The 25,735-nt window shown below is 36.1% G+C and overlaps 1 protein-coding gene across 1 annotated transcript in view; it reads left to right on the top strand.

Moving 5' to 3' along the window:
* The window catches only part of NALCN (sodium leak channel, non-selective), a 217,477-nt gene that overhangs the window by 23,224 nt on the left and 168,518 nt on the right, over positions 1 to 25,735 (top strand). Inside the window, exon 6 of the mRNA XM_005424146.3 lies at positions 18,525 to 18,679. Coding sequence (XP_005424203.1) covers positions 18,525 to 18,679 — 155 coding nt within the window. The remainder of the gene's footprint in view (positions 1 to 18,524; positions 18,680 to 25,735) is intronic.

Raw genomic sequence — 25,735 nt, 5'->3', positions numbered from 1 at the left:
CAACCTGACCTCACATGTTTCCAGGGATGGGGCATCCACCACCTCTCTGGGCAACCTCTTCCAGTATCTCAGGCCCTTTCTGAAGTAATAATTCTCTGTGACCTGATGCTCAGATTCAAAGACCCTTTTTTTCCCCAGCCTTTGCAAAATACTGATGATAAATATTTTATGCTGGTGATTGAGTATACATCATGTTCTTGATTCAACATGTACTTAACCACAGGATTATCTCAAAGTACAATGTAGCCTCTTGAGTCACTGAGATGGCTCACGAAATCACAGATAATATGCTTACCTGTCCTGTTGAATTGAGGGTTTGACTGTGTCCTTGAGTACCATTACATTGTGAGAAACATGTTGCATCTGTTTCTTTGTTTGGTCCCTGTTCCTTTGGATAGGGAGATGTTGGCTCTGGAGTTGTGGCCTTTATTTTAGTCAAAATTGGATCCTTTTATTCCTGTTTTGAATTTTTCAGAACATAAAATTAATAGAGTAAGCATTGTAAGAAAGCAAAACACCACTTAATCTGCTAGTGAGCTGAATAAAATTTCTGATGATTGCAAAACTCTGTGTTAAAGCTTTTTCTAAAATAGAACCTAAAAACTATCAAGTATAAAATTAGAAGTGGCAGATACAAAAAAGGTTATAAAATCATTAGAGAACATGCTAGACCAAATACCAAAATACGGTATTTTGTTAAATTAAAAAGAAAATTACTTTGGTACATTTTCCTAATTATATAATCAATTATATAGTAAAATATGGAGCTGATCTTTGTATACGTCATGCAGATATGTTCTTTCATTCTAATCGTTCCTCTCTTTTTTAAGAGAAAATCTTTTTAGCACAGATATTTTGACAGTTTCCTGTAGACATAGGGAAAAAATTCTTTGTAAAAAATTTTCTTGTAGTAATGAGAAGGTCTGCAATTCTGTGAGTTATGGAATGTTATTTAAAAAAAATAGTGGAATACACAATGCAGGAAAGATTTGGCATTATGTAATTGCTTGTGTCACTGAATATAACTTTTCCTTGAAATCAGCAGAAAAAGATGAAACGTGACATAGTAATGTTTGCCATATGGAAATTTAATTTTGTAACTTTGGTGCTGCCCATAAAATTCTGTTAATTATTTCTATACATGTCAGGCTGCTCTCTGAATAAACGTTAGTATTTTTTTTTTAAATGGTATACAGAAACCCTTCAATTTTAGGTTTTTGAAAGGCTGGATTACACGAAAACCTTAAAAGGGACAAATATCCAGTGTATAAAATAAAATTTAAAACCTGCCTAAATAGGGTTAAAGTTGGAAAAGTCAAGTATGCAGAGCAGAGGGAATTTCAGACTTGAGGCTGAATATCTAGCCTTAACTCCTTTTTCTTTCAATATCATCAAGTATATGTTTTTAGCTGTATAAGTATTAGAAATCTAATTTAATTTACTTTTAAGGTACCTGGGATAGGCACCTTCAGTAAGCAGTTAATCACTTTTGCCATCTCCAGACCAGACTTACAATTTTAAATGGGCTCCCATGATGGTGTATGATGACTAGAGTTACACTGGACACCACTTTTTTCCCTGAAAGTTGTTCCTCCAGTTATTCTGATGAATGGTGCTCCTCCAAAGTACAAGATACTTTTTTTCTTTGTTATTGACATGTGGATGTATAGCTCAGTTTTGGCATACTACTCATTCCTACTTTGAAAATACTGATTTCCTCTTCTTGTCTGTAATACTCATCATTATATGTTGTGAAGACTTACACCTATTTGTTCCTATTTTAAATTTTGAGGAATGCAGTGCAGAAGCTCAGGCTGGAGTTAGGGTGTGCCTTCTTCATGTAGATCAGGACTGACCTTCCTGGAATTAGCTCCAGAATTTATAATTCCCACCATGGGCTAGAAAAATAAATATAGAGAAAGAAATAACAGTTCTGGTGCAAAAAGAGGACAATACGGACAGATATTGGTCCAAAATATAGTTAGAAAGAAGGGGACATGTCACTTCTGAATCCGGGAAAGTTTAGCTGGGATGTAATAGAACACAAAAGTATGAAAATTGCCTTGCCAAATTTTACTTTTGTCTTTGAGGTTCAGTTTCTCAATTTTATAATGAGGGTTAAACATTCCTCTCAGAGGTTGAGTCTGTCTGTCTGTCTCTCTGTTTCAGGTGGCTCAGTTCCAGACAATGGAGAATGGCCAGAGCTGGCTGTACTTGTCCTTAAATAACTTCTGTCTTTAATGACACACAGCTGTAAATTTTCATTATTTTTTCAAACCAGATCCTGGACTCCCAAGTCAAGATTAGAAAAATGAAAAGGTTTCCAATTAGCGACCACCTGTGAGAGCTTTAATTTTAGGTGATTTGCCTCTTATTATGCAGAACGCCATGGCAAGCAGGAAGGGTAAAATCTTATTTTTGTGGTCAAGACTTGATCTATTTCTGACATTTTAGAAATCACTTTTAAGTCTACTGCCTTATGAATTATGAGGGAGTCGAGTTTCTTTTGAAAATGGTGTCTTAAAATCTTCCTATTCTTTTCTATTTGAAAGGACATGGTGTCTTCATCAGACACTTATTGCCTCTTTGGCTGCAGCAAGTTCTTTTATCTTTCCATCCTTCTCAATGCCCACACTGCCTGACCTCCTGTCTCTCTACCTCCTGAGTCATTTTCTGATGTTAGCTATGACAAACAAAAATACTGAAGTGAGCTAACCACAATCTGAGTTTTCATTCTGTCTGAGAAATCAGCAGAATCTGACTTGCTTAGAAAGGCTGAAAAGTTTATTGTTGTTGTTTGATAAGTCCTTTTTTTCCTGTATTCTTACAATTGTCTTCCCTATAAAGAACATTGTCTTCTTCTTATACAATTTTATTACTCTATTTCCTCGTGATTATGACTTACCTTTTTTCAACTATGCTGTGAAATTTTTTTCTTGATGATATCTTCAACCAATATATCTTTTCCTGTCAAGCATTGGTATATTATGTAGATTTCCATAGTATGGATCTTCTTTAGTTGCTTAAAAGATGGTGTGTTTGAAATATAAAATCCAATTATCTTGATAAATCTATATATTTTAAACAGTTTGACAGGGTTGGTTTTTTTTTTGTTTGTTTGTTTTTGGTTTTGGTTTTTTTTTTGTTATATCTGAGATTAATTTCTGAGATATACAATATAAGGTGAAAATAGTTGTGTTCCCAGATCTACTGTAATTTACTCTTGGTAACCTCTGGTATACAAAAGATACTTTCACACAGTACAGGAGAAAGAAATTTTTTCTAAATCAGTTCTGTAGCTACTTACTGCTTTCTTTATTTTTACTCCCAAGATACATTTGACTATGCAAGAATAATTCCAGAGCACATGATCGTTTTATATGTATTCCACAACAGTAAATTTTCCTTTTGTAAATCTCAGTCTGCACTGGAGCTAAGGGAAAGGAAGTCTCATCAAAAGAGAAAAAGCTAATATGGCTAACTGCCATAAATTGTAGTACTCACCTATTTTCCAAAGTCATTCTTTAGGGTGCCTTTTTTTAACACTTTTGATAAGGTATAGGCTGAGTATTTCTGTAGGCCTGTCTGCCTGTTACCATGGAGGTCAATTTAAAATCCTTCTTTGCAAAGTTTCTTGTTTAAAGCAGGACATGCCCGGGAAAACAGATAAGAAAAGTAATTACTGAGTAATGGAAAGATCTAAGAGGCTTCTGGTCATCTTTCCATCTGTCTATGGATAAGCCACAAAAATGTCAAAAAACAGCTTCAAAGACTCTGAAGCTGAAAGTTCACCACAATATCTAATAGAGGAAATAAATACAATTAAAAAGAACAAAAGGAATTTGAGATTCTTTCTTACATCAGCAGTGGGAAAGTAAGAATGATTAATTAAGTTTCTCAGAAAGGGAAGAAATCAAAGCCCAAGCTCGAAAAATCAGTGTAATAGGACTTCTTCAACAGAGCACATTAATTTATTGATTTTAGTGGACAACCAGATCTGCTTTATTATTGTCTTTGGGACTTACAATCTCTCTTACTGGTAGCATGTCTCTAGGATAAACTCCTCAGGGACAAGAGAAATGGAAAAAAATTTACTTTTCATAGCCTGATGTTGTTTAAACCCCAACCAAAACCAATTAAAATACAGCATCAGTCAGAGAGGGAAGTAATTCAGTTTAAATGGACTCATGTCAGAAGAGTAGATGAGAGTGCTGATGTGGGAGCAGTATTGGTGCCCAGGAGAAAGAGCCCTCAGGAGTTGGGCTCTTGTCATTTTCACGGGGCATGTGATTTCTGAGCAGAAATCCTGTTTTTTATTAGAATTGTCATATGGATAGTTACCTAAAGTAATTACACTGTTAATTAATTTAACACATATTTTACACTGTTTTTGTTTTTCCAGCTCAGTTTTAAACAAAAAGGTGACTTTTTAGTGTGGTCAGGATAGAATGATGACAACCCAATTACTTCAGCTCCTGGTGGCTCAGTAATGACATGTACTTGTCTTTATTAAGATTTAGAGCAGTTTAAGTTTACACAATTCTCTGCCTCAGTGCAGACATCAAAGTCGATTGAATTCCTTCTCAGCCTGTTAATATTTATGAGATTTTTTTAAGAATAAGTTTTTTTTAATAAACCAAAGTGGATTTTATACATTATTTGGAAATTGGCTCACTATAAGTACAAGAATTTGAATAACATAATCTCCTCTTTGCTGTAGCGAAAGTTTGATATTGGGCCACAAGATTTTTACCTGATAATCGCTGTATAGAAATAACGCCTGGTGACTGGTGACTTCTGGAATTCTTAAACATAAAGGAAGCTAAGAAAGTTCTGTTCTTTATATTGCAAGAGAAATCCAGGCAACTAATAGAGAAGGCTGTGGATGTCCTGACATTCACAGGTTCAATTGCAGTTCATCTAATTTAACCTTGAAATGCTGTGCAAAAGAATCACTTCTAGATGTGCAAGCATTTGTAAGGAAAGCTGAGAAAGAATTTTGAAAGAGATCTGTTTCCATATTGTTTCAGATCTCTTTTCATGAGTGATCTGTTTAATACTATTTTGAAAACCAGGGGACTGTTTTCAGTTTTGTATTGTTGCCTGGAAGCTGAATGTGATGCCTAAATCCTATTCCTCTCCCTTGGATAAATGCAATTCAATAAGGCCTGGGAAATGCTGGAATATTCATCCATCCCAAGATATTTGTGAGCACACCGAAGCCATCATCTCAGCTATTTTATTAGTTCTGAGAACTTGTGGAGGGTGGGTGGGAAGCAGGGAAACAGTAGAAGTCTATAAAAGGAGGAAGGAGACAGGACAAGAAAGGCCCAGGAATTATATCTGGGATACTTAGGCTTAACTTCTTTCCCTGAAAGAATTCTGTGGTAAATAAACAAAACATTTATAAGCAGTTGGAAGAAAACAAGGAAGTGAGTAGGAGCTAATATGGATTTCTAAAGGATGAACCATGTCAAACAAATATAATTGCCTATGGCAGCCATGTGAATACAGCCATGTGAATTGAATGTCATATTTCTTTAGTTTAGAATAATTGCCCGTAACAGCCATGTGAATTGAATGTCATATTTCTTTAGTTTAGAAAGGCTTTGTAGCAGTCTCACAGGACATTTTTGTAAGCTGGCAGGAGAAACATGGTTGAGGTGAAAATAATCATAGAATAGGTCCAAAACTGCTTAAAAATCATGCTCAGTGAGATGCTATTAATATCAGAACAGAAAGAATGGGGATCCTCATAAGTCTGCCGTGTGCTTTTTGGAGTTTCATTAATATCCTGCATGGTGGCACACTTATTGCGCTGAGGATGATGTGAGGCTGGAAAGAGCTGCACATGTTTTGGAAGGCAAGATTAGAATGAAAATGGTCTTGATAAATTGGAGAAATTCTCTGAAAAGTTGGATGAAAGGCAGCAGGGACAATATACTGCACGCAGGAAAAACCAGCTGTACAAATACAGCATAGTGAGTCATGTGGAAAAGGTAGTTCTGCATAAAATGTTTTAGAAGCATAATGGAGGAACGGAGATCAACAGTACTGTGCGCATGTAAAAATGTAAAATTGTAGTATCTTACAACATATGGGCATCATCTGGAGAGAGTCTAAAACAAATATATATATAGAGAGAGCAGAATTGATAAAAAGTGTTCAGCAGTTTTTTAACTTTAAAAGAGTAGTGGACATATCACAGGTTTTGTGTGGATAAGCACTTTTGCACAGAATATGGGAATATTCTGTGCAAAAGGGAATATGGTCACTCTTTCTGTAATACACTAGAATAAGAAGTACATGTACAAAATTTCAGGATGAAAATTTCATGTTAGACAGGACATTAGGAAAAAAGTTTGCAGTGGTAGGTACAAAGTTGCACCTATTTCTTAGACAGGCTCCCAGTTTCACTCTTGAGGATCTTTAAAGCAGCCTGTGGGAACTTCTCTTGGGAAAAGTAGAAATAGACTGGGGCAGAGAACTATATTTAATGTCCTGTAGAGTGTTTGTATCCAACCTTATTTTTCTGTGATTTTATGTAGTCCATCTTGACATAACAAAGGGTCAGGTATTGTTATCCTGGGCATCTGAAGAACAATTTGCCTTTGCTACATCCCTTTTAAAGGGAGGCACACTGGAAGTGAGGAGGATTGGATGCAGAGCTATTGTACATTAGGACAGAAGTGAGAGAGTGGCTTCCTGCAGTTTTTATTGTTTTCTCTCCCTTTGTGTACCAACTAAGGTGAGAGTCTGTTCATGAATGTTCGAACTTCATTTTTCATCCTACCCCACATGGAAAGTCCAAACCTCCCACCAAAACATGCTTTTTACTATCAGAGGTGCTATTATTAATTCTTTTGTTCCAGTTACATAAAATACATTTGTACTCAATCTTTACATATGTCTCTTATCACTGCTTGTGTAGTTTGGCCCTCACTCCCCTGCTCCCTCTCTCACGTAAGATACAAGAGTTTTTAATAAATTTCAAGAAAAGCCCCCAAATCCAATGTCACTCCTTAGTGTGGAAGACCTGCCTTTATACTCAGTGAACTACACTGTTTGTGCTTGGCACAAATGCATACCACAGTCACTTTTTTCCAGTGCCTAAAATACTTGCCACCCTTTTGTCCCTGTTGTAGCAGGCTGTGCTGGGTTCACTGATGTATGATTTGACCAATTTTCTTCACAAATTCATACATCACTGCCACCTTCTGCATTTCAGCTCCTTGTCTTCATCTCCAGTTTGCCTCAAATAAAGGCTTAGCGTCCTCATGCCTCCTTCTTAGGGGCACCTGCCAAGGCAGCAGGAGCAAGAGTCATTACCTGGTACAGTTTAGCCTTTTGTGCTGTCTGACTCTTTTCTTAATTGTCATGGCCATTGCCCAGCAGCAGTATTAAAACTACAATCCAAACCAACTTATTGTACACCTTCTACCTGGCAGGTTAATGAGAAGGGCTTTTCAGCTGCTGTTTAAAGACAAAGCTTTGGTTAGAATCTGTCAATGCCTCATTCAATTTTTCTTTAGGGCTGGAGGTAGCCTGAAGGCTTGAAGGCTAGACCAATTTGAGATTTTACATTTGGGTTTCTTGTAAACCCAGCAATATTTTAGATCCCTGAAAAAGTTATTTGACCTTACTGTAGGTCTGCAGCTGTGTATTTTAATGATACTTCTGCCTGCAATGCCCTGACAGAGAAGCCCTTTCACAGCAATCCAGTTTTGGCAGTAAGTCTTCCTGCCTACTTCGAGTACCAGTCATGCTATCAAATGGAGATACCAAGCTGCTTTCTCCCAGGTAAAGTGAGAGCTTTGGCAGATGGGCCTTGTCAGATGGCCAGTCACCAAATGCTGATTTCCTTTTTGAGCTAGCTGGATGATGTTGAAAATTTTTTCTTAGGTGTTCAGTTGTAGCAGCCCCTTTTTCTGGGCTAAGTCACATCTCCTGCCATTTCAGATGTTTGTGACTGGTGTGTGTAAATGCATTTGATGAAGGCATCCTGTGTATGGTCTTCACACTTTGCAACATAACCTTTAGAAAGGAATTCATTTTGCATGTAGTTCAGATTTGGATTCAGGGCAGTATTTTCTTATCATGCTGAAGATCACCCTGTCTGGTACCTAAGGAAAAAGTCTAGTGAGATAAAACTGTATAATGCAGTGGTCCAAAAGTTGTAGCTAGCTCTGCTTTGTGGGAGACATCCAAACGTGCATGTAAGCTTGATGGAAGTAATTCCCAGATGAACTTCAATCTTGGGATTTTCAAATCCTACAGCGCAGATTATTGGCCTTGTGTTTTCCCTATAGTGGTTAGACAGCAACTTAAAAGATATTTTTCTGTATTTTATCCACAGAATTCCAATATATAACCTTAGGATTTTTTGACGTGGTCCTGAACATACTTTAAAATCAACTTGGATACAATCTTCAGCTTAGATTGTTATACAAATTTCAGTTCATGACTTTGCAATTTAAAAGACAACAAAGGTGGTTTTTACTCTTCCTTTTAAATTCTATAAATAAGTGCTGTTTTGGATTATAATAGTACTATATGTATGAGGTCAACTTGTAAATAAGTCTAATGTACCTCAGTGACATGCAGATTCATGCAAGATAGCTGGATTTGATTTTAACTCTTCCTGTTTAAGTCTTGTATATTAAGCACTTAGAGTGACAGCCTCCTTCATTGTGTAAATGCCATTAATTCATGTTATTTTGATTCTTCTGAAATAAGTTTTGCATTAACATACATATCATGCAATTGCCATTTGAATTCAGCTGTGTCAGGACTGACTGTTGCAGCCACAAAAATGGGGTGTTGTAGAGTTGTTATGTCATGTGGAATTTGATGAAATCTCAAACAAGTACTGTTTGTGCATGTTACTTTATAAACAAATGCATATTGGAACTTCTGACATTTTCTTTCTTGAGCTTTTTTTTTCTAGTACTTGTATGTACATTTCAGCACTTTCCATAGGATATATTTCTTCTTTTACTCATTTTTCTGTGGTGAACTTCAGTGACTTAGTTACTTTGAAAGGTAATGGCTGAGTAAGTTGAATTTAATTTCCTCTCATGCCAGTAACAAGTGATCAAACCAATAGCTTGTCAAATTTGTTGAGTACCTGCAACCATCCTGTTTTCATTTGGGCATTCTCATTTGGTTCTTTTCGTGACACTATTGCCTTTGTGTAACATAAGTGATCTGCCATGAGAACAGAATCATCTGACTTTGATGTTAGCACCTGTCCTAGGAATCTAAATACCCTGAATTTCCTCTGTAGCTGTCAGAGAGAGAAGGGTGCCTCAGGAGCGTGGATGAACCCATTGACCTTGGCCCTCTGGAGCTGTATTTCACTCTCTCTGTCTTCATTGCCTAAAATGAGGTAGGGTAAGTCAGGACATCAGAGCTGCAGTCTTTACTTGTGCAGCGCCTTCTAGGGGTTCAGCAAAGAGATGTTGGATCTTTGAACTTTTGCACCCTGAAGTGTGAGATAACCTTGGTGATTTAATCTGAATCTGTTCAAAATTCCTGTGCAGTGAGTGGCAATAGAAGGAACATCAAAGGTACATTTTTGGATCCTAACTTAGGTCACATGTGAAATGAAAAAATAATACAATCAAAATCAAACCCAACTTTACTCAGTATTGCTGCCTCTCATAATAGGCAGTCTGATGTGATGATGCCTTATTACTGAATATGGGCAGGAAAAGAAAGTGCATAAGAACATTACTTTTCTTAATTTGTTGAATAAACATGTAGAGAATTTTCGTCTTCTAAAATGGGCAAAAAAAGTAAGATTATCCAAGTTCCATCCACAGACTCCAATTTAGACACTACAAGATTGTGAAAACTGGCAAAAAAAAAAAAAAACCCCAATACTGGAGCCTGAAAGTGAACAGATAAATAGTGAATAAAAGATCTAAATTGAATTGCAAGATGTTTAAAAAGTAATTTACACTGGGGAAAATTACAGAAAGAAAATACATTAGCAGTAGTAAGATATTACAGTATCTATATATTGAATTTAAAATTGAAAATAACTATTGGATCATCTAGTCAGGCTTCAATTTTTTTCCCTTCTATTACACCTTATAGCTTGTGTCTGACTCCAGTGCATTTCCTAGGTGTGTATCTATTTTTGACTGGTTTGCAAAAGAACAGTCATAAGCAAGGGAACTTTTTGTTTCTTACAAAAACTATTTCACTGGTAAAACATGTTCCTAAATTCATCATTTTAATTTGTCTGGCTTCCACTGTTAGCTTTCTATTCTTATTCTTGTTATACTTTTTTATGCCAGATTACACAGAATCTTAATTTCTAGTATTTTCTCTGTGTGAATCCACTTGGAACAATTGAAGCACCTTTCAATATGTTTTTCAATAAACTAACATTATTTAGCTCTTTAGGTCTTCTACTGCAAACCATCTTCTTCAGTGTTACAATTTTCATTTTTTTCTGTGACTTCCTCAGTTTTTAAAATATTAAACTGTGATCAAAAATCTGTGTAATACTAATCGCAATTTGTATGAATTTCGTGTGCAGAGGAACATTAATTCATTATTGCTTGTGTGTGTACAGTCTGGGGAAGCAGTTTTTTCTTGCCATGATGTTATTGGGACTAATATGAGAGGATGCCTTGGTTTATTCCCTCATCTCAAATTTTGTGTGGCACCTATATTCTATAACACAGTATTTCCATCCTCTTATCTCTTTTAATCCATAGGCTGTAGGCCAGTGATCCTGCCATTATAACCTTGCATTTGGCTGTATTAAAGCACATTTTAGGTTGTTTGATCAAGCTAACCAAGTAATTCTGGTAACTTTTCATAATGCCTTGTTCTTATTGTTATTTATGTTTCTATTCTTATTCCTATTTTTGTATCTTTCTCCCTCATTGATTCTGGTAGATCATTTTGATCATTTTGCTGGGAAGTGTTTTTTGACATGTCAGTTAATCAGTTTTCAGCCCATTTAGCTGGTACTTTATTGATATTATACAGTGCCAACTTTTTAATCAGTCATATGTTACTTAATGAATTGCTTTACAAAGTCCAAGATAGGCAATTTTATTTGACAAATCTGTAATCTTACAAAAATCATGTTGCTATGATGAGTGGTATTTTCTCTAAATCATTCTGGCTGCCTCTTATTACATTAATGTTCTTTACTTTTTACCAATTAGACTTTTTATCAGCTTGCTCTTTCTTTTGTCTTGCTTGATGTTAGGCTAAGCAATTGAGCTGCTTGTTCTTTAAAAATTAATGGCACATGAGCATCCTTCCAGAATTTCCCTGCTATTTCAAGATTTATCAAAAATTAATGGAAGAGATGCCCTTGGTTATTTGGGCTTGTTGATTTGAATATAATTATCCCTAGCAGATGCTGTCTGGTATTCTCTTCAGTTACTAATTCTTGATTAGAAGAATCTGTGTTTGCCAAGCTAAAATGTAAAATATGGAACGTTGCCAAAGCTTAAGCTTTGTGTTTATGCTGTTTGTAAAGTCATGAGTCCTTAAGCATGCCCTATCTTATCTTTCAATGAGATAAAATTAATGAATAGATATAAGAGAAAATGTGTAACCAGAAAGAGTTGAAAGCTTTATAGTTATAATTACAGATATAATTATGAGAAACATTAAATATGGATGAAAACTTTGCACTTACAGTTTAAAAGATAACACAGATTTTGTTGTTGGATTTAAAACAGGAAACTGGCTCTGAAAGTATGGTACATGACACTTTAGATTTAAATATTTTACTTTTAGACCAAAAGTAAAATATTTAAAAATGACCCTTGGGAAAACTCAGGAATACTAGGTTATAAAACATCAGAGGAAGAATTGTGCCTAAACAAATCTGCAGTCCTTAAATCAGAGAGGTACTCTCTGACATTTCTTTCACTTTCACCAGTGATTTTGGATGACAGTCCTAGATTCTCTAGAACCTGTAATGGCTCCAGCAGCAGCATGGTTCTAAGTTGCCATCTCTTTCTGCACAAATTAGAAGGTGTATCAGTAGAACTCAATTGCAGTGTGGTGCCATTTCACTGAAGTTAACAATCATATATGTGTCTCACTCCAGGGACAAGACTGAGTGCAAAGTTGAAAAGATTATGCCCAATCATAATGACTTACTGCTGCAAATTTTAGAAATATCAATATCAGTAATTTATTTGTTAATATTGTCCTTGTTAAGCTGAGATCATAATGGGGTAATAATTATGAAAATAGTGAACAGAAGAATTTGTGATAGAAACAAAGCTGTTACAATTCTTATAGCACAATATTGTTACTATTCTAACAATTGTGCAGAAGCAGCTGTTATTATTGTTAGGACTGTAAAAAGAGCACTAGTGTAAGGAAGTAGTCTAGGAGCTATCTCTTAACAGCAGTTCTATGTGCAGAGTTTCCCACTTAGAGAAGGAAAAGAAGAAGGAGAAAAGTACTTCACTGGATGAGCACACAAAGCATTAAGACATGGCTTTGGAAATAAGAGATACATATAAAAGGAAAAATCAAAGGAAATTTGTCTAGGTACTTAGATTGTTTTCATGGTCGCTATGCAACAAATAAACTTTAACCTTTCTCAATTTTTCTTTTTGCAAGGAATCAGGTAAAAAGCAAGCAAATTTCCATCTAGGCTTCCTGTCTTTCAACTTCCCAGAGTTTCTGAAAACAAATGTAACTTGGAATACTAAATAAAAAATCCAATATTTTTTACTACCTAATGGTATCATCAGGTGTATAGCAATTGCCATGACTTATCTGAGCCTTTAAGAGGATAAGGTCTAATTAGAAAAGTAATTTAAAACTTCCTTTCTGCACAATGTTTCTGTATAATATTGTCATAAGAATCTTAACCACAGATTTTCTCATTTCTATTGGTATAAAATTACAGCAATTAATTATAGTTATGCCATGAGTATTTTTTTCTTTTTATCTCTGTAAATTCTCTTCCTTAAGGAAAGTCTTTTGGTTGGAGAACAAGATTATATGCTCTATAGCTGGCTGAAGGTACACGGGGAAAACAAACTAAGGCTAAGGACTTGGCTGATCATAGGAAGTGTCATTTTTTTTTAACTTGAAGGGTTTTTAACTTGATGCACTTACCCATGGGCAGACATTTGGTGTTACTGATGTATCCAAGATGCTCAAGTAGGACACAGGGCTCTCAGAGACCTGAGACCTCCTAGATCAGCATCTAAATACTGAGGGCTACCATGAGGCATCCCCAAGGCAGCAGTAATCAGTGTGAGGAAAATAAAATTGAGTTACAAGTTTTGGCTATTTACACTGACTCAGTTGTGGGAGGGAGCTTTAAATCTAGAGTGTGAAGTGTTGGTGATTAAACAACTTATTCTGCATTTGGTGTAAGAATCTGTTCTTTTTTATGATTCATTGAATTAGAAATATATTTTTAAAAAAGAAGTTTTTACTTGCTACCCTAGCAATTAGCATTTTCTATATCAGATTTTTGACCTGAGAGGTTCCACTACTATTAATATACATCTGTACATATTTTGCTTTTGTATTCTGTGTTTCAAAAAAAGCACCAAAACGTTAAAAACAGAATGCTTATGACACAGCTGACCTTACTTTCCCAGTATGAATTCAGCTTTTAATTTACATCTCATTTCATAAAATGCTGATATAAGATAAAATTTAAAGCTTTAAAAAATAGGTTTGTGGACTATTATAATTGTGTTGAATAGTGCAGGGAGGTTGTTTTGTGGTAGTAGATGACCCTGATTTTCAGAATAAAGACAAATTATTAGATATAATTGACCTATATATGTAAGAGAGCAGTGTATTAATATTCGTCAGATAACTTGTCTAAAGTCAATGTAGAAACACAGTATTACTTCATCAGAGAGCATTTACTGAGAGATCCTAGCTCAGCATTCATTTAATTTGAGCTTCAAGAAAAAGGTCTGTGTAGCATGGAGCTCTCTGGATTTATTTATTTATTGCTAGAGTCTCACTAGCTTGGTGGTTTTCCCTTGTGTTCTGGCAGTATGGCAAAGCAGAAGCATCTCTTCTGAAACGTATAGGATTGGATTATTTTTTTCAAAATTGCGTGTTCAGAGTTAGATGTCTAGCAGAAGAAAAAACCTATAATTCTTAATATCTAAAAGAAAAATCTTTTATCAGTCACCTGATCTAAGCTTATTTTGGTATTAGTACTTTCTATACAGCAGTGTCCATTTTTTGTTTAGGGTCTATCACTTTCTGAATTTGTTGCTTGACATTAAATCACAGTTATTGAGAGTAACCTTTAAAGTCTTCAGAACTGCATAATCATTCTATGTTCTCAAAGGTTTTTGTTCTTCTTCATCATATGCTTGGTGTGATTTTGATGAAGCTGGGTTCATAGGGTCCCCCAGGTCACTAATGAAAATGGATAGCACAGAGCATAGTGCCAATTCCTCTGAGCCCCAGTTAATGTATTGCTCCCTCTTTGGAAGCTGCAGCATTGCTACTTATTTGCATCATGGTTGACCAGCCATTTTTTATGTCCACTATAGTATTTTTAACATGCAGTAGCTCTCCAGTGAGCAGCTGGGCAGTGCCTGGTTTTGTACAGGGACAGACACAGGGTTCCTTTTAACAAATACAGAAAACCTTTCAGCTCCAGTTAAGTAAGTTTTACTTATTAGCTTCTTTACCTAATCAACCATTTCAAATTATTCTTTATACCTTATCAATAAATCAATAAGTATACTACTTAGGTTTTGTTTTGGTTTTTTTTGGTTTTTTTTTTTTAGATTTTCTGGATCTGGAAACTGCACAAGAAGCTTTCTAATTTGGAATGGCTTTCTGGTGTTATCCTAGAAAATTAACAGAATACCAGAATAAAAAAATATCCCTTTTTTTTTGCCCCATCTCTATTTTCAGCAGAGAAAGGCTAGCAGAAAGCAGGAAGCTAGAATCTTCCACATCAATTTGTCTCTTGGGGTGTAAAAACCCCTCTTTGAAGAACTGCTCTAATAAGGAGAAGGTGCTGAAAGAGGGATTGTTCTCACATGAGCGCATGGTGGTGAAAAGACCAGTTTTGTAACAGATGCCATGGAAAACAGGCACTGTACTCCCAAGAGATATCAATTCATGTCCTTCCTGTGGTATACATATGTATGTAATAATAACATTCTTCAGGCACTTAAAACAAACATGTCAGAGTAACAGTCCTATGTCTTTTGCAACAATCTTGATATTGAAGGATGCCTATCAAGTGAAGTGGAGTCAATTATCTCCTTCTCCAGCCTTGGCATTCCTGTGGAGAACTAATTTCTCAGCTCACCTGTTGGGTTGATGCTGCACTCCACAGGCTCTGCACAGAAATATTGTGGGACTATTGGGACAAATTATTTCTTGTTCATAAATTTCTCTAGGCAATTTATCCTGTTCAGCAAGACATTTAAGCACATTGCCTAATTGAACTTTTGAGATGCTTAAAACTAGTTATGGGCTGAATTAGTATCTCAGTACTTAATTGATACTGAGTATGGTCAATGAGGAATAAAATTTAAATCATCTTATATTGAAAACATCTGGTGATATTCTAGCCACTTCTAGATATCTAATGTTCTCTAGTCCATGTATACCTGTCTATGCTTATTTATTGTCTTGAGGCAGAACACAACTTGCCAAGTGACAGTGACTCAAAAAGGACTATATCTGTACAGTTACTATAAGCAGAGACTTTGTTTTTAGCCTAAATCATCAGTGCACAGAGACAGCTTTTTTTTTTCTCCTTCAAGATGAGGTTAAATAAAAAAAATCATCTAAGTTTAAATGAAGCACTTAAGTGAATGCTTTGCATTGCAGTGATTGAGGGCCAGCAATGCTTTTAATAATATGCCCTCATGCTGCTGCCCTCTTGGGATTTGAGGGATTTTCTAATGCAAGCCATAATGTGTAATTCATTGGCTACCAGTAGCTGGGGTTCTGAATCTGCCTGTGCCAATGAATAATTTTAATTTCTAAAAATATATGTAAAATATTGTTTTATGTTAATCCCATATATGATAATGGCTTTTGGATAGCAGTATCATAAATCTAACATAAAGCATGAAACTGGGTATGAATTAACATGTAGTTTAAAGAAATTAGGGTGAACAGATTAATTTTGAAATACTTGAATGACATGTGCTGAGCATGTTTACAAACCTGGAAAAAATACACATATGCTTGTGGATCTGTCTGCACACTGCTACATTTCAGGGTGTTCTTTAAAACTCCATCTGGAATTGTACATGTCTGTGTGTGCATCCATGCAGATATATATGTCTCTCTGGTACCATAAAGAAATGGCTACAGGATAGATACCACAATTATTATTTATCTGCATTTATAATTGCCTAGGAAAAAATTTTGTAGGATGTTTTGTTTTCACACTGACAGGTTTCAAATAATGTAATGCTATTCCATGCAGTACATAAAAGCAATTAATAAAAACATAATTAAAGATTCTGTTCACCCAGTTTAGTTGTCAAAATACTTCTGTGAGTTAGATTAAAGGAAAAGGACTTTCAGAAGAACAAGAAGATACTAATTATATTAAAGGGCAGGCTGAAAAGTTTCACCTTTTCTGTGGACAAGAGAGATAATTTGAAATTTTGTGTTTTAAGACACTGGTTGATGCCTCCTGATAACAGAGTGAATACAACAGCATTTTTTTCATAACTTTCAGCAATTCATTTTGGGTGTTTTGATATCAAAAGTTTGTGCTGTAACCAGGAAGTCAAAATTAACCTGAACAAGAATGGAAAATGCTATTGACTTTTTTTTTCTCAGACCAGAACTCGTTGTGATTAACTTTTCATGTCTGATTTGAATTTGCCCTAGAACTGAACCAAAAATCAGGATTTTTCATTTGCTAGATGAGAGAGTACAAGCAGGGAGAAAAACAGTTGTTGCTTAGCTGTGTGCTCATTCAGCAGAGTTGGAGCCTTATTTGAAGCTTTCTTCTCTTGGGTTTCCCAGCGGCCCCATCACACGAGTAACATGAATCCCCATTTCTGTGCTGTGTTGCTTTGCAGATCCTGGCAGGGACCTGCTCAGGGTGGAGGGGGTGATTTCCTAAGGTTACCTCTTAATTAAACTGCTTCTGGGAAAATGGGGTGATCAGTCTGTGGCAAAGGATTGTGTATTGTGATCATTAACTAGGCACTGTAAGAGATTAGGAGGAATCAACTGCCTAAGCTTCTCCTTCCCAAAGTTTGAGAGTATTTAGATAACCCATATTTATGTGTCCATGCCATAGGCGTATATTTAATAGCACAGAGAGCAACAACCTTGTCCTCCTTATCCTTTTAGTTTCTGTTGCCCTTAGTGCTGGGACCACCTAAATTCCTGTTGTGCTCCAGTGTGACAAAGCCTCCAGCAGCTCAACCACAGCTGCTAGAGAACCTGGGAGAACAAGTGGTGCTCAGCCTCTGACTGTAGGGGGTTAGAATATAAGAAAATAAAGAGAGTGTAGAAAGTAATCTTACCCCTAAGGAGTTGCAGCTGGGCCAATTATCAAAGATTAGGAACAGGCCTGACTTTAACAGGGCACAGCTGTAACCAATGAGAAGAAGAGTGCTATAAAAGAGTGGGTTGGGTGGTTGAGAAAGAAACTGGAGTCAGTTGGCTACTTGTTGAAGAAGAAAGTCAGTGCTTGGAGGAGCTGCCTACTAGAAACACCAAGAAGGGATGAAACTTTTATGATGAGGAGACAACAGTATGGAACTCTGCAATAAGATCTGACAACAGTAAAAATGGCCAACACTGTGATGTTGCGTTGGGGCACTGGCCCTTGTCTCATGATTTTTCTATTTTAAAATGTTGTGATCACTTATATAACCTTGACCCAATTCAAACCAGTTCAGATTTTTTCATCTCTTATACCAAATCATTGGACAAAAGTAAGTCAGAGATCTGTTTCAGTCACAACAGTGCCTAGATACTAATTACACTAGACATGTAATGGTTTGACTTCTTTCCTGTGACCCTTCATCTGTGATGGGAAGCTGTACTGAGCAAGTTACAAGAACCTGAATACATACTCTGGTGACTGACAAGTCATACACAAGGATCCTTCTAAGGAGTGTCAAAGCAAGCACAGGTAATGCCATTGTAAGTCATAGTCATAGTGCTGACTCTAGTTCAGTACACTCTCAGGATCTGCAAAGGAGCCTGAAACATTATCTTCAAATTGCACTAAAAAACAGTTGGAGCTGCTGAATGTTAACTCTTCCATTTCTTGGAGTCTCCATTTTTTATGGGGTCTCTAGGTATTAGTATGAAATTTCTGCTGGTAGTATTTGTACTGTCATTACATAAGGATGAAGTTTTAGGAGTGTGTTAGCTTGCCCTTTGCAATAACTGCTTAATTAATGAAAACAGTGTATACCAAAGAACATCAGATAGTAAAAATAACAGCTGATGAACTTCTCCCTTTAGTCCTCTCACTTTCGAATATTTAGTTTTGCTATGAACTGAGTTTATGTAACAACTTAATTTTGTATTTTTCACAGAAATGTAACCTGGAATAATTTAGCTATCCCAGACACCCACTGTTCCAGAGAGCTAGAAGAAGGTTACCAGTGCCCACCTGGATTTAAATGCATGGACCTTGAAGATCTGGGACTTAGCAGGCAAGAGCTGGGCTACAGTGGCTTTAATGAGATAGGTCTGTCCTACTGGTAAAATCCATTTCAGTATCCATTTAAAACTGTTTTTGAAATGAATGGAACAGATAGTTCATGTTTGTGATGAAAAGACATCAAGTGCAATCAGTATTCTACTCAAGTAGAGCACATGCCAGAAAGAGAAGTTTTGCTATTTGCTTTGCAGTTATGGTATATTTTTGCATTGCCTGGGATCCCAGGATTTAAATACCTTTAAAACATGTCTTTATAAGGAGTCAACTGTTGATTATCACCAGTATGCAAATGCAATGACTAATTTCTGTTTTTTATATTTGATTCATTTTAGAGCATAAAATCCCTTCTGTTTGCCTAATTTTAGTAGTAATTCCTATGAAAAAAAATCAGAATTACTTTGCTAATCATCTTGTTACTAAGGAGAAGATGGGAGAAAAAAATGATGTCCTGTATCTGTGGCAATCTTAATCCAAACTGTGTAAATCAGAACATCAGCCAGAAACATGATTGAGAGTCAGGCAGATTTTGCAACACAGGTCCAATTTGTGTTCTGTGCAAAACACTGCAGTTACCAGGAAAATACGTTCTTGACAGCTGCAATGTGTTGTGCCATCCCCATGAGGAAATGAGTGTAGAACACAAAAGCAGGAAAGGTGGCAAGAGCATGGGCAGCTGTGGTAAGATCCACATCCAAATGGAAAATATGCAGTTACTCTGTCAAAACATTGCGGTTATTTCACATTTATTGAGCAGACAAAGGTCCAACAGAAGCCTGCAGCCGTAAATTTTCATTTCAGGACAGGTAGGAAAGTACCTTCAAATGACAGAGCATACCCACAGGCTGAATTCTTTCTGATGCACTGCTTTGACTCTGATAAGGATTTTTTGTGGTGTTTTGTTTGGTTTTTTTTTTTCATTTTTCTGGCTTGAGCTCCAGACTGTTATCCTGGCCTCAGCTGAATTGGAAGGTAATGAAAAGGTTTAATGACTGAAATCCAAAAAGTTTTTTGAGCATTGAAAGCCTTTGTAGCTGAAATTGCTTCAGTTGGTTCCTGAATATTCAGGTTTCTGGATATACACAATGAGCCACAGAGTTTCAAGGAAGTCTCAGAGTCCTGCTACAAGTACTCTGGGATACCAAATAATTAATGAACAAAACCTGCCATTTATGTCCTTTCTTTTCACTTGTGAGAAAGGGAGAAAAACCTGATTTCAGACAAGCTACCTTCTGTTCCCTCTGCAAGTCAGAAGTGTACCATTTGTTCCAGTACTGTTAAATAGATAACACCATAGATAGTACCAAATCTTCTATAATTTTTTTCTTCTGTAGATCTCAAAGGATAATCCTTTCTTATCTCTCAGTCAGCCTTCAGATTTACTGTTATGCCTGGATGAACATGGGCTGGGTTCACGCTAGAACCTAAAACCATCCACATTCAAATTCTGTAGTTCCAGGTAGTTTGGGATAGGGATATTGCCAGAATAATTAGGCCTCAGATTGAAATCACTCTTCTTATCTTGTTATGAGAAAAGTATTTTTTGGCATTGAAGGGTGTTGTTCCAGCTGCCCACCAGGGAAAACTAGTTGCAGTGTCTTAGAAAAGCTTCAGTGGGTAGAAGAGTTGAATGAGAGTGCTTAATAAAGGACACCAGCTTGTTTTTAATGATGGGGGCAGGTTGGCAAAGACAGGTGAAATACTTTATCCGTGGATGCCTTCAAAACAGGCTAAAAAAACAGGGCTGAAACTCTGGTCTCCTGAGTCATAGTGTTGTGCCTTATCTATATTTATTTGAGTATTGCATTTTAAAGGTCAGAGATTGCTAATAGACCTAGGAGACTTATAATTGATAAGTTGTTTCTTGTCTAGAAATAGGGAACCAGGATATAACACTCCTCAGAACAGTAGCCAGAAGTTAAATTGAATATCAATTGAAGGCTGATAACGAAATTTTAAAATACTGGGTAAGACACAGAAACTTTCCCAAAAAGTGTTAAAGAAACTTCCTCAAATTAGGATTGTTATGAACAGGATTATAACCTGCAAGTTCATCAATATTTTATAAATATCCATTTTGTGATGCATCTTTTTGTGTATGGGTAAGTAATTAAATAAGTATTTTCTGTGTAATTACATTACTTTTTTGGTACATTCATTGGTATTTCATTTGCAGATATTATGATGCAGCCTGTCCTGTTGGATCCTCAAAGCTATCATTACAAAAATCACAAGAGTGTAGCAGTTTTGCAGCAACTGTATAATTAGTAACTCTTAATTTGTGGCATATAAGTACAAGCTATGAATATTTGAATTTGATAATTTCTGGTTTTTTTCTTCTCTTGAAAATAAAAAGGAGGGATTTTTTTTCAATTTTATTACTGGGTGATGGCCAAACTGTCCTAAACAGATAAAAGTTATCAGAGTTTTTAATATTGTGAATATGCCAATTAGGAAGCTTGGTATTTGGAAAATACCTTGATTTTGGCCATGCCCTGGTCCCATTTTTATAAGTGGCTTTGACTTTAAAGGATGAAGTTGGAAAGATGATAGTGTAAGTCTTGGTACTTATTTAAATAAATAAAATATATTTCTTTTCCAAGTTTTCCATTTTTAATTTTGACATGTTCTATTTATCTGTTTTATGTATGTTTTCATGCAAGTATATACGTATTGTTTAAGGAAGAACATAGTTATAGACTACTGATAAATGTGAAGTTATCTTGTCAAAATAATTTAGGCCATCTCCCTCTGATGAGAAGCAGACTTCATAGTCTTTCCAGGGAACTTATTGTGTTGCTTCATTGTCTGTCCTCTTAGGAAGATTTTCATAAAGTATAACCTGAATCTTTCTTCTTTATGGAATTTAAGATCATAGTTTCTCACCTTATTCACTACTGGCATGGACAAAACCTTAAAAAAAAGCTTACCTGCATCTTTCATTATACTTTTCATATGGCTCTAAATGTTTCAGTCTTTTGCTAGAAGATTTATATTTTATACCTTGAATTGTTCTTACTCTCCTTCTCTAGATCTTCTCTGGCTGATTCACCACCTAGCTGAAATGCAGTACTGTCAGAATACCCCAGCAGAGCCATTATATTGTGTGGTTTTAAGCTCTGCTACAATTTCTACATCCCAGTGACATGTTTTCCTTTTTATGTTTTTCCAATTTATTACAGCCCTTGTGTCCTACTGAAAGACCTGCCATCACTGTTTCCCATCCTTTATTTGTTTACTTATATATTTATTTTCAAATGTAAACCCTTGCATTTGCCTCTGTTGAATAGCATACTTCCTTTTGTTTTTCCAGACTATTTCTTCAATTTGCAAATCTACAGGAGTTTTGTCTCCTTCTGATTACTTGCACCACCTTTAATTTACTTTTATCTTTAAATTACATTAGTATAATTTATTTTCAAACAACCAGATCAAGAGTGAAAAAATAAATAGAACCAGACAAAGATTAGACTCAGGAACTTTGTTTGACAGTCTTCTTTTCTGACGGTGTTTCATGAATAGCTGCTGGTAAGGACACCTAACAAATGGTTTTGCACCCATCACAGAGCAGTGTCACCTAGCCATATTCTTATGTGTTGTTGTGGTGAGACAATGTTAAAAGCCTTTAAAAGCCTTTCAAAATATGTAGTGTTTCCTTTCTCTTTACAAAACTTGGCTCTACATTTGTACAGGAATGATACAGGAAGATTTGTGCTGTAGGTTCATGTCGCAGACATCTTTTCATAAAAAATCCTTTCCTTAGGATTTTTCCTCCTGAGAAGCTGAGAGCCCTCAGGAACAAAATGTAAACAATGATTATCTGCTGCTGTGGAATGCAACAGGTGGATCTGTGATTGGTCTCATAGAGCTGTTTGTAATTAATGGCCAATCACAGCCCAGCTGGCTCAGGCTCTCTGAGCCACAAACCTTTGTTATCATTCCTTTCTATTCTTAGCTTAGCTAGCCTTATGGTGAAACCTTTTCTTCTATTCTTTTAGTATAGTTTTAATGTATAATGTAATATATATCATAAAATAATAAATCAAGCCTTCTGAAACATGGAGTCAACATTCTCATCTCTTCCCTCATCCAAGAACCCCTGTGAACACCGTCACAGGTTCTCAAGTGCCTGCACCCTTTAATGTACATTAATAAGATTAAACTTACACCAGATGCTTGTGAAGATTATTTTTCCAACATGAGCCACATCAGTATATATCTACAGCAAATGCCTCTGTTTTTTAATGTACATATTTCTAGATTGCACGTAGAATTAAATAAACACCGATTAGTATTGCCGGCTTTGCGAGTGTAATCTCTAAAAGTGAGTTACTAAAATCCAGGGAAGTTCTGTCTGGCAGTACCTCTGGAAAAGTTACAAGCAAAAGTCCCAGAGGTCTGTCTCATAACTGTTCATGAAACTAAAGAATTAATGAAATATGATGAACCAATTAGCAAAGCTCTCAGTACCTCAAATCCTTTTGTTTCAGAAGTTCTGAAATAGTAAGGAAAGAATTATACTCCTCTAGGGTGAGCTGACTTCAGCTTCATCAGGTTCCACCTGATGGGAGGCTACAGGAAGTTCCTGCTTTCCCACAGTAAATTGCTCATGAACACAGTAGAAATCCAAGTACTCTTTCCAACAGTTAGACACAGAACTTGGCTTCTTTAGTAGGTGTTGTTCTTACACAGTGTGAGCCTTAATATAAAATTGAATCTTTTATTCTTCAGGATGCCTGGAAGATTTTTTTGAATGCTACCTGTTGGGCTGAGTGGAAGTAAGAGAAAGGATATGAATGAAAGGCTTGGCTGGCTGTGTGGATGTGGGTAGCAAAATTCCTTGCTATTGTGTCTACCTGTATGGTATTGACAAGCTCTTCTCTTTCTCAGACTTCTTAGCTGGTTTTGACTTGGGCTTCTATAGAAAGGTTGATGTTTTCTTCATCTTAGAACAGCCTTCAGCCTTGTCTCCCACTGAGAGCATCAGGTACATTCACAGCTAGCCTGTTTCTTCTTTCTGATTTTATTCTCTTCTTCTCTGTTTTTTCCCTAGCTATGTTTAATTGCAGAGGGTGTAGCTGAGAGTGTGACAGTATTATGAAGTGCGTAAAAAAAGTTCAGCTAAATATTGAAAAAAATTACTTTTTTTTGTGAACAGACACTACTAATTGTAAAAATTATTAGTCATATGATTGTATTTGTTTAAATATTTGCATCTGATGTACCTAAAAAGCATAAATATTTGTTGGATTAAATGAGAGCATACAAGTCTTGGGAATTAGAGGGCTATAACAAATACTTCTACCTTACATGTCACTGTTTATCTGAATGTGCATCTACCTTTAGTCAATATTTAGCATGGCCGCAATTGCTCTCAGGGCCACACTAAGGATGCTGGCAGAGCTGTCTGTGTGGGTGCTGATGAAAAGGGTGCCTCCTGGATGCAAATATGTCAGACTCCTCCCTGTTGTTGGATTCTGTACAGATTTCCTCCTTACCTGCACTTTCCACACAGTACAGTATCTTTTGCATTCAGGTTTTTGTTACATCAGCTAGTAATCATTCCATGTGCCTCATGGGTGCAATCATCTGCAATCATCTACAGATGTAGACTTGCAGCACATCAGTGATTTTACTCTTCACATAATTCTGGAGAAGGTTTTTTCATGATTTACAGTGCTACGTATTGCTTCAAATAGTCTCAAAAGGAAAAGGAAGTCCTGAATAAAGATACCTAAGGTTTAAAAATATTCCACAAAGTAAGCAAGAGAATTTTTAGGTCGTGAGAGATCATTCTGAAAGGAGAAGATTTAATTCTATCCTTATTATCAACCCATCTACCAATTGCTACGGCCAGTACCCTATTAAATGAGACTAATTACTTCTTGTACCGGCAGAGAGTGTTTGACAAAGACTACCATATTAATGGCCATTTTACATATAGGACAGAAACACACATATTCCATCGCAAAGAAAACAAATGTTGATGGTAAGGAGTGCTTCAAAGCCCATATATGAAGACTGCATCTGTATTAGCATTACTTGCCTTACAGCAGAAGTGAACACTGTTCATTGGCACAGTGAGCCAGCAAAACCATCTGATTTATGGCCTGTTAAACAGCAACAGAGCTTTGGGTATCAGATATTTCCTGCTTTATTAAAAGGGCTTCTTCCTTCTAATGTGGGACCCAGAAGTTATATATAAGGGCCTTTTTAAGATTGGTAACTATATGAAAAAAGTTTGTATTACTGTGAAAAATGTCTGCCATGGCTAGATATAAATATATTTATATATATTTAATTTATAATTTAATGTTTGTGAAACAAAACTTCACAGTGGGGTCAAATTTCCTCAATTTGCTTATAGGTATTGTTGTAATAAAATACTCATGCAATAATCAATATAACCCCTTTTTTTATGCACAAATTGAAATTTTATCTACCAAACATGGCAGTTGCTTTGGTTCTCAAGTAACTCCTATGGAACTACAAGTTCTAATAGGATGGGGAAAATACTTGTGCATGTGCAACCCTTTGGCATTGCAAAGGCATTGCTCTTAGACCAGAAGATTGGGTGCCATTAGGTCCATTGTTCAGAAGGAAGCAATTAAGATTAAGTTAGTGTGCTGTGAATGTGGATCTGCCACAATCCATTAAGTACATTTTCCATGAGATATTTTAATGTTTCCAAGAGATTGGGAAACATTCTATCTCTTGGATTAGAATTCAGAATGGCCACAGAGTTTGTTGAGTGGTGTGATGTCATAAACACTTAACAAAAATCTGGAGAAGGAGGAAGGATGCTCACACCAGTCTACAATAAATGCTGAAAAGTGAGTCTAAATCAGATGCCAAATTAGATACTTCTAGAAACTGCAAGCATTCAGAGCTACAAGTCCATTTGTTTATGTGGACATCTATATGATTAATTTGATACAAAATCTTAAAGCTAAAGTAGATATGACCCATGTTTTTCTATAGTAGTGCAGTGGCCAAAGCAAGAGACCTCCATTCTGGAAGGATGCCCTACTAATCTCTATGCGTGGGCTGAGCAGTGCATGGTTCCTTCCTTTTTCCTCTGACTCT

This window comes from Geospiza fortis, unplaced genomic scaffold, assembly GCF_000277835.1.
Source record: "Geospiza fortis unplaced genomic scaffold, GeoFor_1.0 scaffold84, whole genome shotgun sequence".
In the NCBI taxonomy this organism is placed as follows: domain Eukaryota; kingdom Metazoa; phylum Chordata; class Aves; order Passeriformes; family Thraupidae; genus Geospiza; species Geospiza fortis.
Note: the sequence above shows the minus strand (reverse complement) of the source record. Positions and strands in the feature narration are given on the sequence as shown.